This window comes from Triturus cristatus, chromosome 1_2, assembly GCF_964204655.1.
Source record: "Triturus cristatus chromosome 1_2, aTriCri1.1, whole genome shotgun sequence".
Classification (NCBI taxonomy): domain Eukaryota; kingdom Metazoa; phylum Chordata; class Amphibia; order Caudata; family Salamandridae; genus Triturus; species Triturus cristatus.
The window spans coordinates 119,801,370-119,821,573 of NC_140580.1; the positions used below are offsets into that span (position 1 = coordinate 119,801,370).

Genomic DNA, 20,204 nt, shown 5'->3' on the forward strand with positions numbered 1-20,204 from the left:
CTAATGGAGATAGAGATATCTCTAATGGAGATAGAGACATCTCCAATAGAGATAGAGACATGTCTAATAGAGATAGAGAGACATCTGTAATAGAGATAGAGACACCTCTAATAGAGATAGAGACATCTCTGATAGAGATAGAGATCTCCAATAGAGATAGAGATAGAGAGATCTCCAATAGAGATAGAGATAGCGACATCTCTAATAGAGATAGAGATAGAGACATCTCTAATAGAGATAGAGACATCTCTAATAGAGATAGAGACATCTCTAATAGAGATAGAGACATCTCTAATAGAGATAGAGACATCTCTAATAGAGATAGAGACATCTCTAATAGAGATAGAGACATCTCTAATAGAGATAGAGATATCTCTAATAGAGATAGAGATATCTCTAATAGAGATAGAGATATCTCTAATAGAGATAGAGAGAGTTTTTGCCAGTAAGTGCTTGCTTCCATTTACTGTGCCAGGGCTACAATATATGGCTGGCTCAATAAGCCCCCCCCCCTTTCATCCATTGCTTTATAGAAGCCTGTACAGCTAGGTCTTAGGCACTCATGGGACTCACCAGTCAAAACCCTCATGGCTCCATGCACTGCATTCAGGTCTCCACTGACGAGCATCTCCATCAGCAAGTTGAAAAGCTGAGGCCAGGCCTCAGGCCAGTCCCAGTGCGCTATTGCAGATACCGCATAGGCCACGCTGGAGCGCACCTTGCTGATTGACTCCCTCAGCCTGTTGGGAAGCAGCTGCCTGATGACCATTTTCGCCTGGAAGATCAAAAGCAGTACAGTTTGAGGCATACCTAAAAAAATAGGATGAACTAGGGCACATGGAATAAAGTAATCGCTGCAGGAAAAACCAATTTAAAAAAGCTACAAGAGACCTTTTCCTGCAAACACCGACCTGACCAGTGGCAAGCCGACCAGGACTGGGCCCTCCTGTTGGCCTACTCTGTGAATTTTTAAGTGCCTCCCCTGAGGTCCTGTGGGCCTTTAGAAGTGTACTTCTGTGGTGAACTGGGACTTAAAGGATTAGAGTAAGAGGGTAAAATGTTTGACCAGCATGACCTAATCACTTCAACGCGGTCAGTGTCAAACTGCGCCCATGTCCTGTTCTACTGCAACCATTGATTACTACTACCACTGTGTGGTATCTGGGTTACCCTAATAGGATTTTTGACAATTTGGTGCCATTCTGTTGATGACATTTTACTCTGTTTTTCCAATTCAATTTGGGATTTTCATTGATTTGCATTTCCACTGCAAATTATTACTTTAGTACTGAATAAATACACATTTTCTCAAACTGCTCTGCATCATAGCTACCTGGGGGTTGAGCTCAGGTAAATGTAGGGACTTTAAGGGATCACCCTTCCAAAGATTGTGATTATTGATCCCAAGTGGTGCCAACCCAGTCCTGGGCCCTTGGAAGTAGGTATAAACTGCTGCTCCAGCAAAAAAGCATGCATCGAAGATGTGTGCGGTTCAGAACCGGTGCATCTCCCTCGACGATGACGCATCCCCACTACTGCAAGGATTGACCGCAACGCATCACCACCACTGTGAGGTCCCACTGCAACGCAGCCCCAACTGCGCAGTGCATCGACCCTAGTTCTGACGTATCACCCGCCTTTATCCTAAGTATCACACTGCGTACTCTGGTCCTCATGGTGGACGCAAACATGGTACATTACAGGCTGGTCCCTGTATCTGACCAGCACTCCATCGTGGTTGGCCTGAACTTTTGGATTTGACTCAGTGTAGCGCAACCAGATAGCCCTTTTTCATGATTTATGTTTTTAATCACTGCAATTCAGTTTATTCTTTGAAAATTCATAACTGCGGTTATACTTACTGGACTTTTGTCCTTTTGGTCTTGTTTTGTTCTTTAAATTAAGCTATCGTTTTCTAACCATGTGTGGTATCTTTTTGTGATGTGTTTCCACTGTTTGAATGGTTTCTCAAAAACTTTACACTCTGTCTCTGAAGAGAAGCCTGACAGCTCTGTGCCAAGCTACCAGAGGGTGAGCACAGGTTAATTTAGGGTGTGTATCTGACTTAACCTGTTTAGGATTGTGGTACCTGCTTGCACAGGATGCATACCTCTGCCAAACAAAAACCCAATTTTTAACAGTAAACATAACTGAGAATCTGTACACCTCATACCTTTATTAAGACCTACATAGTTCGTTACTGTGTCACTTAAATTTAGATCATCCCATGAGACACTCTTCGACTACAACACTTAAGGTCATACTCTACTAGCACAAACTTACAAATATGCTTGCAAACCCCGGGCTGTGATCATTCTCAGACAAGGCAGTAATTCCCTGCATGCAAGTAATTAAAAACAGCATGCTCACTGCAACTAATTATTTTTGGATGCTTTGTTGGTGGCAGAGAGTTTGGTTCAAGAAGCAGGATGCAGGGCACACAAGCAGTTTCACAATATACCATTTTGTCCACCCAGAGTTAGGAAAATAGGAGAACCAGAAATATACAATTACCTTTATCATAGGTCAGTCAAGGCACACAGGTTAGATACTCATTATCAGAAAACCCTAACATTTAAGCTAGTGGGAAACCTTAAGATCTAACCTAGTACACCAAGAAGTGTGTAATGGTTAATGGCAATCCAAATACATACCCTTTCAGTGGTCTCCGGTGATCTAAATTTTTCCGACTGGGAGCACCAGTGAGTTTCCACATACTGTTTCAGAACAACCGATGCAAGCTGGAAAGACAATCATCAGATTTAAGCTTCAAACATGCAGTATTTCGTTTTTCTTTAATTTGGTAATGTAAAAGTTTGTTACATAGAGCCCTGAAAATTTACCACAGTCCTTAACGAGAAGGCAATGATACAAGCAGCTGAGAAATCCAACCAGCAATGGGCCCTCAAACGGATAAGTTCAGTTTACATTCATGACGATATGTAGTACCCACACCAGATACCAGGCAGAGGGAAAAGTGCATTGTTTTAATAAAGACAGGAAAATAAACCATGTGTGTAAAGTCTAAAAACCTCAACGTTACAGGAATGGTTACTAACATCACACACATTTGTAGAAGCAGTTTGCACATAAGCCCTCCTGCCCCCACACATCCTTCTCTCTGCCCCCCCCCTTAACGGAGTTCCACAGATCCTATTGATTTCAGTAGTATGAACCACCTTAGGGTTCCCCAAAATTTGCAATGGAAGACTTGCTTTAAAGCGCATGCCAGAATGCCACCTCAAAAACAGTGCATGCTATAAATGTGGAACTGGCAATACCCACTCTCATATCCTTCGGCAAGGATGGTCCTATGCAAAACTATCAAAAATAAAATGTGGATTCCGCAGATCACGCACACTCTACTCAAATCCTCCAAGAATTAAGGAAAAAGCATTAACCTCTGATCCCAGAAAAAGATTGTCTATCTAGACAGAATTGCACAGTGTGAAACTGGAGAATTTGGAATGAATCCCAGTTTCCCTGCTTGACCAAACCGCGTGATCATAGACAATTTATTTCACTAAGCCTCCATTTTGTTCCTTATCACATATGAGAGAACCTTCAAATACAAGAACTCACAACGTATGCTGGAGAAAAACTTCTTTTGCTTGCTTTAATAGACTAGAATATTGCTCCATGTACAAAAAGAATTCAGCCCACGTATAGGGTACACATCCCCTCTAACTTGCACCTTAGTTCACTAAAAGCACCGTCATCCAAAAGGATCAGGAATGTTTGTTAATCCATGTTTAAAAACTCTTGCTTGGCTTCAAATACAAAACTTTATACAAAAATATTTGAATTAAACTTCACTATTGATGTCACTACAGTAATACTAGGCATCTTTGCTGCGGAGACTATTCCGCCCCTTAAACAAACCAGATCTTCTCTTGATCAGCCTTCTACTGATCTGTGAACTAAACTCATTCTATCAGTATGAAAATGCTTGACAAATAAAAGTGGAGTGCTCTTTAAAATAGCAGCAGCAAGACGGCGTCTGAGTAGAAGCCACCTTACCTCTCTCCCCCTTGGCGGTGTAAATATCCCGGCTGGTGGCTACGAGTATGCGCTGGAGCTGCAGTGAAGTCCACGACTGTCACGGTGTTCTTCGGTGGATTTCTCCGACATTCCATCAAGTCTGACAGCGAGGACATGCCTGCGAGGCTCAAGGGAACTTCTGCGGGGGGCACTGGGAGGCCCTAACGCGGCTTCTGCTAACAGCGTTAGCAGGTTCCGGGCACGCCTACGGTGGCTGCCAGGAAACTAACACGCTATCGGCTGGAGCACTGCTAGAAACAGAGCACGAGCCCAACACCAAGACCGTTGCAATGGCTGCTCAAGGAAGGGTAAAAGAAGCGAACGACCACTACTGCCGTACAGTTGCGGCGTGAGGGCTCGGATTTGAAAATAGATCTCAAAAAGGGGGAGCTACGGCTAAATAAACGCGACAAACAGGGAAAAATCGAACATCACAAAATTGAACTTCCAGGAAAAACAAATCTACGGCGAGCTAAACCACCTACGGATGTAGGGAAATCGCAACCATCCATCTTAAACATCTTCTCACCCAAAGCTTTGGGTGGGGAATGGGTTACCCAAATTGAGATGCAAAAGGATTCCAGCATTAACAATGGCAATGAGGATATGGACAGGGCTTGAAGCGACCATACATCAGAAACTGACCAAGCAATAACATCTGCAGTGCAAACACCCACTGGACAAAGTAAAAGGTCAGATGTCCCGGACGGGGGAAACATGACTCCCTGGCAGGAAAATTGTGAGAACACCATCATAGAGGCACATGTACATGCTGTACATATTAGTCCGAGGGAAGACGTCTTAGTGGAGGGCACTCGACCCCGGATGATGGATGCGGGTATGTCTGGCATAACTAATAGCGAACAGGAAAGCAGAGTAACAGCTGTGGCTAGCAAGACTGAGCTACACTCTCTTGGAGGAAGTGAGGGCCAAATATGGAAGTTGGCTGTTTGACCCCAGATGTACCGGGGAAAAAATAATCTCACTGACAGAAGAGTCAGAGGTTTCAGACATTAGCCTATCTATCAGTAGTGAGGAGGATGGTGTGGGGCTCCTCCTCAGATAATACCAGCCCTTCAGAGATAGCCACAACCACAAAGAAAAGAAAAAAAAACGGAAGATCCCAGGGGAGCACAAGATGGTGGAGGAAGTAGGGTGGGACTATTTAGCAACACAAATGCTCCCCCCCCCCCCGAGGGGATAGATGAAGGTGAGATGCAAACGGCGGTGAATTCCAATGGGATCTCAGATCATATGAAGCGAGTAAACCCCGCCGAGTCCTCACTGGCTCTGATCTTGCAGTCCCTGCGAGCCTTTCAGGATGCTGTTAAAACCGACAATCGACAGGCACGGCTAGCCACTAAAACTCCAAGGCTCCGTACAGAAAGTTTGAAAGATCTGCTCGGACATTGCTGAGCGACTGAATATGGTGGAGTTACGCATTGGAAATGCTGGAAAGCACAGTGGTAATGTTGAAGGCGCAGGCCTCATTGCAGGACAGTACTATAAAAGGATGTGATGTGGAAGCTCGAGGACTATGAGAAGCAGCAGCGGCACAATACTCTAAGGCTGTTAGGGGGCCCGGAGAACTGTGAGGGCAACAATGTAAGAAAGTTCGTAGTAAATATGCTGAGAGGCCCCCTACCAGAGCTTTCTACAGGAGATAGGGACAAGGAAGTTTAATGTGCTCACAGATTCCCTATTTCACCATCAGGGCATTCCTCCGGAGAAAATCTCTACCAAGTGCCAAATTGATTTATTTTGCCGACTTTTTGCTTCGTCAAGCCGTGTATGATCTAGCTGGACCCAATGTCAAAAGGAGGTTTGAAGGTTTTTCCTATTTACTAAGCCTGACTTTGCAAATGCTACGGTCGAAAGGAGATTACGGCTCAGGCAATTAATGACCCCATTTCAATCTGCAGGGGCCTGGGTTTTCTTACAAAATCCAGCCAGGTTGAAGGAGATATACAAATGCCAGAATTTCAGTTCCACTTCTGAAGTTCAATGACAGAAACTTTTGGACGATATTGCAACAGGGAATATTGGGGGTAAATAGTAAAAATATCTATTGTAAGCAAGGATTTCAGGCTTATGAACAGTGGTTCCTCGGGATACGGGTATCTGGCAAGCCACATTCAAAGGGGGAGGAGGTAAAGGGAGAGGATGGGTGGCACAGACGTGCTCACACGGGCTCATGTTTAAGCCTGGTTGCCTGATTTTTGGTGTGGGGGGGTAGAGGGGGCGATACTTAGGGGACGAGAGGAACATAGTTAAGTTTGCATTGTTTCTTAGATGTCAGACATTTGTGCAGTACTTTATAGTAAAAGGATAGAGATTTTTGGAAGTGTGGCAAGGTTTAATGGGGATAGGGTATCAGTCATAGGCCAGCACCATAAAAGTGTATGGGGGTATTGAGAGTGGCATCCATCAATATATGTGGCCTAAATGATGTGAAGAAAAGACATAATGTTGCGGTTGCGTTACAGTCGCTGGGTGCTAATATCATTTGCATCCAGGAGACACATATAGATGGGTCACAACTACAGATTTTAAATACACTGAGATTTAGGGTGGTAAGTGAGATGACACAGGGGGCCAAGGTACGGGGTGTGGTGATCCTGGCCAAAGGAGGGGGGCTGCAGTTTAAGCGATCATGTTCAGATAAATGTTGTCATTGCGCAATCACTGAATGCCAATATGGGGCGGGGAAGAAACTAACGAGTACAATATTTGGATGCAATGGTGATGATCCTACAGTATTGAATACTATCTCGAGCGAACTTGCTCACTAGCCACTCAAACTTATTGTATGTAGAGACTACAATATTAATCTACCAAGCGATTGTTCTCTTGAGGGAGGAGATTTGTGGGACAGAAGCCAAAAGTTTTTTTTTTTTAACCAAACCTTCTGAGTGCCTACCTCCCCTCGCCTTCGCATATTTAAGTTGGTTGTAGTCGGAAGGAAAATATAGAGTCAATCGGATGTTTAAGAGCTGTGGGGAGACTGGAGATTGGAACAAACGAAGGATTGTTTTGGACACTACCGGAGCGGTGAGCGGGGCGTTGAGTACGAGACGAGCTGAGTCCGGAGGAGAGGGGCGCCCAGAGGAGAGGGGCACCTGACCCAGCGGAGCACCCCAGAGCGGTCTACGGAGCTTTTTCTTGCTACAAAGAGGTCTGCCCTGCGGGGACTTTGCCACTTATTTACTTACTTTTGTGGCCTGTGTCAGAGGCCTCTCTTTGCTCTGCTTTGCCGCATTGGGGGATTGACCGGCAGGAGCTTGCTTTTGGGGGGTGCTGTCGCTTGGTTGCCAGGTCCCTCCCGCCACCGCGTTTCGAGCCGCAGCCGCAGTGCGGGGGGACTACAGCCCCCACAATCCTCCGCAAGTCCCGCCCACCGTCGACATCACCGGAGGCGCAGAAAGGCACCGGTGTTTCTCCTGCGACGCGTGCGGGACCAGCCGGGCTAAGCTCGGGCACCCCTCTAAGCTGCTGGTAAGGTGAGCCCAAAAAAGCATTCTGGGGAAACGAAACACCAGTGCCATCACACAGGCCTCTGAGGGCCCTTCTGTCCTCCCACCCTCCTTTGAGAGTATGCTGGAAAATGCTTTCAATTTGGTTAGCACTGAAATTGCCAATACCGAGAGGAGGATGTCATTGGGTCTTATGACTTCACATTTAGAGCTCCAGCAAGACTGCCCAAATAATGCTGTGCCGCTTTACCCTGCGGTCACAGTCACGAAATCTACCTTGTCGGTTAACCCACCGGCTAACCCCATGGTAGCTCAATTTGGGGGTAGCAGTTCAACTATTATCATTGACTCACAACAAGATCCTGTCATTCTAACCGTTAACCCTCCCCGACCTCGAGTAATAAGACTGTCGGAGATAAGAGGAAAAGGGGTCCCTCGAAACAAACAATAAATAAAAGGAAACAACCCCTACGCAACAAGAATCAACCCACACCCCAGAGTATGTGGACCAGAGGGAAACAATTATCAGGGGCGGCATGGATGGAATGGATAGTAATGAGTCTTTGCAACTGGTTGAGGGGGATACAGTTATAATCCCCCATAAAGAAGGACATAACTCTGCCTGTACACAGACTGAGCCCATAATTGAAAGCGTTACTCAAAAAAAGTTAAACGGAAATTTTATTGAGACTATAGTCGACACAATTTTTAAACAAATGTAAAGTCAAATGATCAACAGTTTAATACAATTTTTAAAAGACTTGATAGATTGGAAAACCTGGTAAAAAAGGAAGATGTAAAAAGGAAAGGGGTGATTAGCCTAGATCTGCTGAGGGGAGAACGACTACTGAAAGATATGGAGGCCGCTAGTAAGGTCATCTTGGGAGACGGGCCAATCATTAACAGTAGTACACTGGTAAATAACACTGCACCTAGGGATGCCTTAGCAGGAAAAAGCCGACCTGCAACACCATCGCAGCATACTCTAGCTGTAGAAGCTGGACCGCCGTGCCCCGCTAGTGCGGCTGCCGGTACATCAAAGGGGGGACCTAGTTCAGCCACCATAAAGTCGGGGAAACAAACTAATATGGGTTCAGACAAGGGTAAATCCGTTGATACTAGGTCTACAAAACAACCAGGGCCAGCCCTTCACTTGCCCCCTGATGCCTGCCCTTATGTCTTGATCTTAGCAGGTGTACCATTGCTTAAGGGGGGACAAGGTGAGTCCTGGGTCCAGTTGAACAACAAGTGTATCGACTGGTTGACTAAACATAAAGGGGTTGGGACAAATATTTCGAGGGAAATCTTGTCAGTCCGTCGAGTGAGTTGGGTTGGTCCCTTATTTAAGAATATTAATGGAGACTGCATAGTAATTAATTTCAGGCACCCCTCAACAACAAATTTTATACTCAATAGCAATAATATCTACCCCAGTCACTCTACTGTTGTAACTCTACTACCGTTGAGTTACTTCTATAGGCCCCCTCAGAGATTATTTAGCCCAGCTCTACCATCTTTTCCACTATATAATAGATACAGTGTATTATCTGAGCTTGAGACCCAGGACTGACCATCAGCTATCCCTCCAGCTACAGCAGACAGTGATTACTTGAATGTAACTGACTCCGTGGAAGAATTGATAACTGGCCTCCCTATAGAGGTGTCTAACGGTGAAATTGAGGTAATTCTGTCACTTGATCCTAAAATAACTGCTCATGCCACCGCCACCCCTATATCGTCTGACAAATTAACAATTTTGAGTTGGAACATTGCCGGTTTAAATGCGAAAATGAAATTTAGGGACTGCATAGATTGGGTTACTAACTTTGATATTTTAATGTTCCAAGGAACTTGGTGTACTAGTTCTATGCTTCATGAGGGGTATGGCTGTTACAATCAAATTGTACCCGTTCTGGCTATGGGACTACCTAGTGGGGGTTTATCTATCTGGGTTAAGATTACTGCAGGAGCTAAAATTGAACCCTTGAAGACCAATGATATGAATTTTCAGGCCTTAATTTACACTAACGGGTTTAAATTATGCTTAATTAATTTTTATAATAATGACTTCACAACACATCCAAACACAAATTTTATAAGATTGTTTGATTTTATTGATGGAATTGTCGATGGACAAAAGCATGATAAACTTGATGGCATCTGTGTAGGAGGTGATTTTAACGCACACATTTATCCCCGAACCCCTCCCTGTAAAAGAGGGGAAGAATTGCTTAATCGTTTAGCCACACAAGACTTAGTTAATATCATGTAGAAGGTAAATATTACCGCAAATAAAGGACCTGTGGCCACTTATGTTGGGCGTGGGAGTTCAACTACAATAGATTATGTATTTATATCTTCCCTGCTTGGGGATTGTCTATTAGAGGCTGTTAGCACTATATATGGTGACCACAACCCTATTCTGTGCAGTTTTAAATCCATCAAAAAACCGGGGAAACATAGAGAAATTGGGGCAAAAAATTTGGTGGCGTCAACGGACAAACTTAGGGTAGTTTGGAAGGGGATAGACAACAAGGGGGTCTTAGCCCGCACAATTAAAATTCACCCTTCGTTAGTGTCTGTCTGTTTATCTAGTGATAATTCTGGACATGACATTATCGAGGCTTTTACAGGGTTGTGTATGGCCATCAGAAAGGAGATTTCCAAACCTTCGGCCAATAATAATAATAAAAACCCCAGGTGGTTCGACACTTTGTGCTCTAAAGCAAACCGTGAATTACGGGCGGCCCTTAAAGCTGAACCACGGGACCAGTTCTTGGTGAGGAGACTGAGGTCAAGCTATAAGCACACTGTAAAAATAAGAACAGAAGTGATATTAAAGGATCATTGGGAATCCCTTGAACGCACGGCGGCACTGAGAAATGATGCCGGTTTCTGGGGCGAGGTTAAGAATTTAAGATCAATTGGATCCAACATTACCCCCATAAACTGCAATATATCAGGGGATTTGTGGGTGAAGCATTTTTCAAGCATTTATGTTGCACCGCACCTATTAACGGAAACCTCCTACCCCTCTATGGCCCTTAATATCTCAATAACGGAGGTGGAAGATGCTATCTCTCAAAGCGCGAGCAATAAAGCACCTGGTCCCGATGGATTATCAATCGACCAAATTAAATCAGAGCCTGACTTTTGGTCACCTTTATTGTGCAATATTTTTAATAACTTATCTAACACCCCAGCCCCAGCAACCTGGTCAAATAGCATTATCGTGCCAATTTTTAAGAAAGGCGACAGACTAGATCCTGGCTGCTATCGGCCCATATCTTTAATAGATAATACCTTGAAGATCTTAGGAAGGGTCATTTTCAATAAGATCAGGACCTGGGCAGAGGAAAATATGATTTTACACCCGTGCCAGCTAGGCTTTAGAAGCAACGTGGGGACTATTGAGCAATGTTTAAACCTGAATTTAATGTTGCTGTGAATATATTTTATGAGGCTAATAAATAGCTTGGTTTGACAAAAATTGGTGTTGTGATAAAAAATGTTTTTTTCGTGCAAGTGTTACATCGGCCTGAGTGAATAGTCAGGATAAAAACCCTTTGGGGGTGTTGTGATTGAATTGAACAAGTGAGCCTCTTGAATAGAGTCTGTTTCAAAAAGAAAATTTTTTTTTCTTTACAGTAATTTGGTGCTCTATTTTCTTTTTGAGGAATATTGAGCCCCTCTCTCTTTTGTCGAAAACAAATACACCATTGCCAAAAAATCCCCATTGTATTTGGGGTTTATGGACTTAAGTTCTGCTTTTGGTTTTGTTAACCGCTCCCGCTTATGGTCAGTTTTGTTAAATTATGGGTTAGATGAGTCACTTGTTTATTTTTTGGCCCACCTACATAGTGACTTGAAAGCCCGTGTTCGAATAAATAATGATGGTGAAGTCTCAGGGGACATTATAATTGGCAGGGGGGTGAGACAAGGCTGTGTCTTGGCCCCCCTGCTATTTATCTTGTATATAAATGAATTAAGTAACTCTTTGTGCAAATTGACTAGTGATGTCCCGCATATTAATGGAAAATTACTTCCCGCACTTCTTTACGCGGATGATGCGGTCCTTATGGGCCGCACACCCAATGCATTACGCATTCTAATAACAGGTTTTGTTTTATATATGGCTGATCTTGGCCTATGCACCAATTTTAATAAATCCTATATAAGGTCATGTGGCCCTAAAAAGCATAAAATCTGTCATATTATGTCAGGCAATAATGTTTTAAAAAGCACTAGTACTTTCCCCTACTTAGGCTTGTTGTTTTCCGATTCCGGATCTTGGCAGCCTCATGTTGCCAGGGGGAGGAATAAAATGGGCAAAGCTATCAATTCCATAACTAGCCTCCGCCAACCCAAACACGCAGAGGTAATAATACCATTGTTACAAATCTACAAAACCCAATGTTTACCAACAGGAACATATGGTGCAGAGGTGTGGGGATACTCGAATTGTACTGCCATACAGACCGAAGAGAATAGATTTTGTAGGAAGGTATTGGGGGGGGTCATCTCAGCTCCAACTTATGTTTGCCACAGGGAACTGAATCTCCCATACACAGAGGACTTCATAAGATCTAGGCCCGCCCTGTTTTGGCTGAAAATATGGCGGAACTCTGCTGCCTATATGACCCGCGAAATTATCATGGACTGTCTAAAATGTGAGCGGGCAAATTACATACCCTGGCTCAGGGAAGTAGAAAAAAGCTTAGTAAGTGTGGAGAAGGGGCATTTATTCTCATTACCCCTAACCATTGATTGCACCCATAAGAACCAAGTAAAAAGGGCTTTGTATGATCTTTACCGAAAAGAGAGGGAAAGGACCGAGCTTGTAAAATCTGCTATTAAAAGGTACATTCCCGTTTTGGAAACAAGTGACAGGTCTAATAATTTGCCCCAGGGTTACTTGCGAAAGAAACTAGGCAGATGGAATAGGAGTTTGCTGTTTCGTTTCAGGGACGGGAGCATTAAAAACCTACTTTGCTTCCCATTAGTCTTCCACAAAAATTCGGAAAATGTAAGCTGTCCCTGTAATTTAGGTGGAAAACAAAGCCTTTTACATTTTATGTTTTTCTGTGGTTTTTATGTAAAATATACTACACATTACCTAATCCCGTATTTTAGAGAGAATGTACTGATGGATTTTAACCTGGCATTTAGAGATTTATTGATGCTAGGCTCTGACGATGTAATCTTCAGAGTTAGTTGTTTTCTTCAATCTGCTATACGTTCTCGAGCATCAATGATCATGGTCTGATTACTCAGTTTGCATATTGTATATTTGTATTAGTGGTAGCTCTTTTGCACATGTTATAGCTAATCAGTTGTGGATTGTCTCAACTGTAGCATATGCCAGGCTGAAATATAATGCACGTAGTACTGTAAAATAATGTTATTGTTAAGATACCTGTATTTGACAGGAAGTTTACTTTATAAAATTAACTGTGATATTTTCTTAACATTTTGTTAAATGATTGTTTTAATTTGGATGAATTGTTGTGATGTACATGTACTTTTATGGATGTTTTTAATATCCGAATAAAGATCTTTGATGATGATGAAAAGTATTTCACGCCTTAAGGAATATGTGTCAGACTCATGGCTTAGTTGACTGCTGGCAGTTGTTAAAATCAAACGATCCAGGGAACACTTATTTTTCTAATCCACAAATGCCCCATGCTAGATTAGATTACATGTTTATTTCTAACTCATGTAATTCAATTTGCCATATAGAGAAACTACCACAAGTACTATTGGACCATAATCCGTTAGTACTAGAGCTGGAAATAGAGGTAGCCAATTTTAACTCTAGGTCCTGGACATTTGACAGAGCTTAACTCCCGGATACTGAATATTGCACCCATATAAAAAGCTGGATCCCAATATTTTTGGAAGAGAATATAGGGAGTACCACAACTGAGGTGGTATGGGATGCCATGAAAGCAGGAATTTGGGAGGAAACATTGCGATATTCCCTGAAACTTAACAAGCAGTCGCTAAAGACATTACAGGATAACATGGTGGTAGCAGAAGAGAATTTGTTCAGGGCGGTTAAGGAAGGTCAGGATCTTGGGTCAACACAACGGCGGATAGCAATTGCAAAGGCAGCCATTATCAATGTATTTACGGACAAAGCTGTAAGCAAAGTTGTAGCACTGAAGGAAATCGTTTATGAACTAAATGAACAGGTTGGCTACCAACTAGCAGTTTGCACCAGGCAGCAAACGAAACCCAATATAATTCGAGGAATTATCGATCCGGAGATAGGGCAGACCACCATTCCAGATTCCATAAGGGATGCATTTGGGAGGTTTTATTGCTCTCTTTATACGGCTGATGACAAGAGGGATCAGGGGGATATTAAAGGGTACCTAAATGCCGTACCATATGAGAAATATGAAAAAGAACAGGAAAGCTTAGATAGCCCACCATGCTGATCAGAATTATGGGTGACCTTGAATAGCTTAGCAAAGGGGAAGTGGCTGGGACCGAAAGCATACCAAACGAGTTTTACGTCATCTTCGCGAGCCAGTTAAAAAAAAAAAATCCTTAATGAACTGTTCGTATATATTTAACGGAGGGCAACCCCCGGATCATGGTCACGAGCAAAAATTGTGGAGTCCTTAAAATAATTTTTTTTTAAAAACCCTGGCACAATTGGGTTCATACCGCCCCATTACATTAATAAACTGCAAATCAAAAATGTACTCAAAATTACTAGCGAGCAGATTAAAACGCATAATATACAAGGTTATTTCAGAGCGTCTGACAAAGGTTTGTCCCTGGGAGGTCCACAATAAACCACACCTTGAGAGTTATCACACTGTTTGATATCACTACTGTTGCAGGAGACCCTATGGCATTGGTTTTATTAGATGCAGAAAAAGCCTTCCATAGGGTCTCCTGGCAATATCTGTGGATTGCCGTGTCTAGGATCGGGATAGGGGAGGGATTTATTCAAGCAATTAAACAACTATATGTCGAACCATCAGCCGCAGTGATGGTGAACGGTATACTCTCGAAAGAGTTTCCAATCTCTCGGGGTACCAGGCAGGGCTGCCTATGCTCCCCTCTTTTGTTTGCGATCTATATTGATACATTTATTCGTAGATTAGAGAACAATGGCCAAATACCAGCAATATGGTCTCAGAATTGGGCTACCAAGACCCTCGCCTACGCAGACTATATTGCTTTCGTGATGGCAGACTTGCACTCTGCATTAACGGTAATTGAAGAGGCAGAATGTTTCAGACAAATCTTGGGGTATGCATTGAATCGAGAAAAGACCCAGTTTGTCCTCAATGATGAGATCAAGATGACGGGCTAACGGGTGGTAGAAAAGGCTATATACCTAGGCATCAGTGTTACCTCCAGGTTAGACAATATGGTTAAGGAGAAATCTGGAACCCGTGGTGCGCAGTATGAAAAAGGACCTCCAAAAGCTTAACAACCTTTATTTATCCATGGGAGGAAGATGCAACGTCATAAAAGTGCTCTTCCTTCCTTCCATAAATCTTATATCTTTTTAGAGCAATATGTTTGGAATTCACACCACAGTGCTTCAAGTTAATAGAGCATACATTCTCTCGATTTATCTGAGCATATGCACGACAGGCATTTAGGTTTCTCACTCTGCCTAGGGATAGAGGGGGGCTGGCTCTCCCGAATTAGAAATATTATTGGGCCACTACACTAATACATAGCCAAGAGTTATTACAGACCCAATCGGACAATGGACAGATAAAATCCCCTCCGCCTTTGAACGTATATTAGGGAAAGAAACCAGTGGGTGTCTGTGGCACCAGCTGCAGGACAGCTACTAAAAAAAAGTCTGGTTCAAGACCCTCTTTAGTGTTTTTAAAGTATGGAGTGCCATACGGAGAGTATGTGGAATTGGTAGATTACCATTCTATACACCCTTAGATAATAATTTTGCACTCGCTGAAGTTTTTAGAGATGCTTGCGTGGGAAAATGGAAGAGGGCGGAAATTAATCGGATTGGTAGTGCTTTTTCCCCCCACTGGTCTTTGATCCTTCAAAGAACCGAAAGAAGATTTTACTTTGGATTGGCGACATTTTTTAAAATGTATCCATATTAGATATTTTCTTGTACAGAAAGGAGGGGGCAGGTAAAATTTGAGAAAGTTGAAATTATTGAAAGAATAAACCAAGATAAAGTAAGATCTATTGGGGGGATACACACACTTATAAACGCAGCCCTCCCAAATGTCTGGACAAGTACTCCAGAAAATGGCAGGTGAAAGTAGGAGTGTCAGACGAGACATTTTTGTATGCCCACGAGTTATCGAAGTGGGTTTTAATGTCTACCAGGCTACAGGCGCAGTTTTATAAAACTTGCTTTTTGTGTTATACACCTGACAAAATCGCAAAATGGGGTGGAGGGAAGGGAACATGTTGTCCTCACTGTGAATTTTATAATACAGATAGTGTTCATATTTTTGCATCATGTCATGTTCTGCAAAAATGTATTAAAGACATTATGAATTTTCTATCGAAAGTTTTAAAAACGGAAATAACTGTCTGAGAATGTAATCCTGCTAGGGACTTTTGAGACGAATCGGCTAAGGGCAGGGCATGAATTGATTTTTATTTCTATGGCGGTTTTACCAATGTTTATTTGAGGCTGCCTGGTTGGATTCCAATGCCCCAGCTTTTCAAAAATGGCTTGCCAGGTTGCTAACAATGTATAGTCTAGAAATAGCCATATAGGCGAAAAGGGAGTAATCAGCGTAGAAAAGGTATGAAAATGTTTAACCGGGGGGGGGGCGCTAGGTGGCGCACGACCAAGATGGCCGCACACCAGTGAGGCTCCTGCCCTGCCGAGCGGAACAATATCCTTAAGCCCCATCGTTGGCTAAAACTAAGCTCTGTTTTCTACATCACAGAAGACCGGAATCGCCACTGATCACGGCGGTGCCGTTTCTGGACGAAGGAGACCGATCGCGACGAAATGGCAGACTGATGACGGTCCCTACGGACGGCTGCCCCTCCGGCCTTGTGTGGGAAGACTGCTGTGACGGCTAGGCGAGCCCAGGGTCGCGTGGGCCCTGCGGGCGGGTGTGGTTTGCCGGCCCGTCATACTACTGTACGCCGTAATAGCACTGTGCTCCTCCCAGGCGGGTGCCTCTGCCGGATTCCCTGCCTAAGGACACTGCGCAGTATAGCGCCTGGCCCGGGAGACCTTCACCGTCCCCTGATCAGGTGTAGCTGCCATAGCCCGGGGGGGAGTCAGCCGCCATTTTAACTGATGGGTGCCACGGGAACCAGCACAAGATATTGCAATAGTAGACGCTGGCGGGTGACCTACCCAAGCATAACTGTGTGCGGCGGTGACCCAGCGGAGCCTCTCCCTTCTGTGATCGTGTGCAGCATCCTGCAAATACCCATAAAGAATACGCTGCGTGATGGCCATTTTGAGTGAGGTGCGGAGTCCCTCTGGCACCGTTGGCGGCTGACTGCGGGGGGCGGTGCGGCACTCCCGACAGCCACGGATTAAGGCTGCGAGTCCCGACTATCTCCGGCGCATCTAGTGGTGGCTTCCTGCATTGCCAACGATTCACACTGTGACATACCGCCTCATAGCACCACCAGCACATGCGAGGAGCAGGCACAAAGAGAAGGTTGGGCCGATGCCCGGAATAGTAAGGGGGACGGACAGCTCAGCAATACAGTTGTGGGGGTTGGAGGGAACAGTGGGCCCAACACGCCGAACACCTGTGCCGCTCTGACAGGCTTACGTCCTGGGCGCTCTTGGGAAGGACTTACTGGGGCAGCCTCCAGATACATCTCGACGTCTAGGGAGTGACGGTATATACCGACACTACGCCAGAGGGCGCCCCGTTAAGTCTCGGCATGGGGCGTACCAATACCAAGCAGACAAAATTGCCATTTGAAACACGCAAAACACCCAGGTCCAGCTCGGCGGATCACGCAGACTAGGATAGCATGGACACTCAGGAGGAAGATTGGAAGGCACTCCTACTTGGCATGAAACAAAGCCTCACAACCATCGCTGAGAAAATAGATACCATGAATACACGTATGTACTCAGTTGTTAATAAACTAGACCACCATGAACAACGTCTCAAAGAAGCAGATAGAGTGTCTGACCTGGAGGATGGCGCCACGGCAAACAAAGAACATGTTTCGCAGATGGATAAATTGCTCAAAATAATTGCAGATAAGAACGAGGATTTAGAAGCTCGATCCAGAAGAAACAATGTGCGCATCCTGGGCTTGGCGGAATCGACCAATACGGGTCGCATGGAAGACTTCATTGTAAAATTGGTCGTGGAGCTGTTCGGTCGAGACTCCTTCTCTACCCACCTCACGGTGGAGAGAGCGCACAGATCCCTGGCTGTCCGCCCACCCCCTGGAGTACCACCTCACCCAGTGATAGCACATTTTTTAAACTACAGTGACAGACACGGTGTTTCGCCTTGCTCGAGAGAAGAAACAAGTCCACTATGAAAACACCATACTATCGTTCTTTCCAGACTTCACGCAAACCGTGCAAGGCGCAAATTCACTGCTGTGAAGAATAAACTACAGGCGCAATTGATTCCCTACGCTATGATGTACCCAGCGAAACTAAAGGTAACACTCCAGGGGAGGCAACATTTCTTCCAAAACCCACAACAAGCAGAGGACTACCTCAAACGGAATCGTCGAGCTGCATCTGCCGGAACGGGCAGGCAAGAACACTCCAGATCCCAGTCTCCCCTATCAAATCCAGACTAAGACTAGCAACTGCTACCGAAACACGCGTGATCAGCATTGGTGATCTGAATCAGAGGAACTGGCCTACATTGGTGATGTATTGAAGTTTATATATCATTATTATCTGTTCCGCCCGGACTCTCACCTCCCTCCTGCCATGGCTGCCCGCTGATGCAGCGGTGTAGCGGGTAGGTGCAACAGTGGAGGAGAGTGGGTACGGCGTGAGCCCCTAGTGACTCTCCCTCGAGGGTGTTCCCCCAAATCTCCTACAAGGAGGGACAGTATTGGTTGGACTGAAGGTTCTTAACAGTAGGGAGGGTACGTATGCCCGGCGAGTTGGGGATGCCGGAATGGGTGGGGGGAGGGTGTTTTATGTTTGATGCAATGTTGTTATCTATCCAGTTGGTTAGCAGGGGCAATATAGTATTCAGTCGCAGTCACGATAGACGAAGGCATGACAGACATCACACGGGATATTAACAATCTAAATGTATGATCATGGAATATACGGGGTCTGAATAACCCTAGGAAAAAGAGGCAGGTACGAGGCTACTAAGACATGGCATCGCAGTCGCACTGCTGCAAGAAACACACTTGAATGCGGAACTCGTACCTCAATTCGCTGCGAAATGGGCCTCATATCGTTATTTTGCATTTTACTCCGGTTACTCTCGGGGAGTGGCCATTTTCAAACAAGGAGTGAGGTTCATGCCCAGTGGGTCAGAAGCTGATACTAACGGGAGGTACTGCCTGGTATGGGGGAGGCTCAACTCATATGACGTGACATTCGCGAATTATTACGGACCTAATACTGACGATCCACATACTTTGCTTTTACTATGGAGCAAAATCCAAACGATAGGTACCACTTATGTTATCAGTCAGGATGGCGCATTGGCTAGTACACTTAACCCATGTGGCTCACACATATTCAGATCATTCCCCCGTGGTGATGGAGCTGCAGCCCCCGATAAGCCACACCCCGTATAACAGTTAGCGTCTCAATCCCCTGCATCTCCAAGACACAGTTTTTAGGACGGAAATTGAGCGGGAAATTAAGGAATTTTTTTAACGGAATGTGCAGTCTGTTTCCAGCCTCACTGCTGTCTGGGAGGCATTTAAGGTCACGGCCAGGGGATGGTGTATCTCAAAGGGTGGGGGCATACTCAAAACTCTACGCAGGGACCTGCATAGCCTGGAAGGGGAACTTAAAGCGCTAGAAACAGAGCTTCAGGCACACCCGAATGATGGGGCACATAGAGCTAAAATACGGGAAACACTCACAGAATACGAGGAAACGACGAGCAGGGAAAGTAACTTCTGAGGGAAACCATACCTGGCCATGGTTTATGGTGAAGGTGATCGTCCAGGGAAGGTTTTAGCACGCATGATTAGACCCCCTGTTGTAATCTACTAATGGTTGGATTGTGGAATCCCTGTTGTCTTGGCAATAGAATGTGAATGTTCTGTGGACAGAGGCATTCAGGCTGAGAGACGCTGAGGAGAGGAGTTGGTTAATGTTGGTGGTTGCGATAATAAAGCCTACTTCTGGATCTCAACGTGTGTACCGGCTTTTAATACTGGCGACGAGTTGTGCTTGATTGGGGACAAGCGGCAACCATCAATTCCCCTGCGAACCCGCATGACAGGATGGATTGGATTTTAACGATGATGGCCTTGAGATTGTGAAAATCTCACACAATTGGATTTGGATTTGGTGATTCTCGATCACCCGGATTTTGGATTTTGGATTTTGGACACATCTGGGAAAAATTGACTCTTTCGTTGTGTTGAAGACTACAGCAAGGTAAAGGAATAACTGTCACGCTTACTTTCAAACGGGATCCTGCGCGTTCTGCTCTGCTCGCGCTGAACCGAATCCTGAGTTTCTTGGAAGTCAGTGACTGCTTGTGACATCACACGCAGCGCGTCACACGCATC

General features: G+C 44.6%; 1 protein-coding gene across 1 annotated transcript in view; it reads right to left on the minus strand.

Moving 5' to 3' along the window:
• Nucleotides 1–20,204, minus strand: part of LOC146866931 (importin-9-like) — a 264,240-nt gene that overhangs the window by 188,901 nt on the left and 55,135 nt on the right. Inside the window, exons 3-4 of the mRNA XM_085614687.1 lie at nt 2,655–2,741; nt 574–775 (exon numbers count right to left, since the gene is read on the minus strand). Coding sequence (XP_085470813.1) covers nt 574–775; nt 2,655–2,741 — 289 coding nt within the window. The remainder of the gene's footprint in view (nt 1–573; nt 776–2,654; nt 2,742–20,204) is intronic.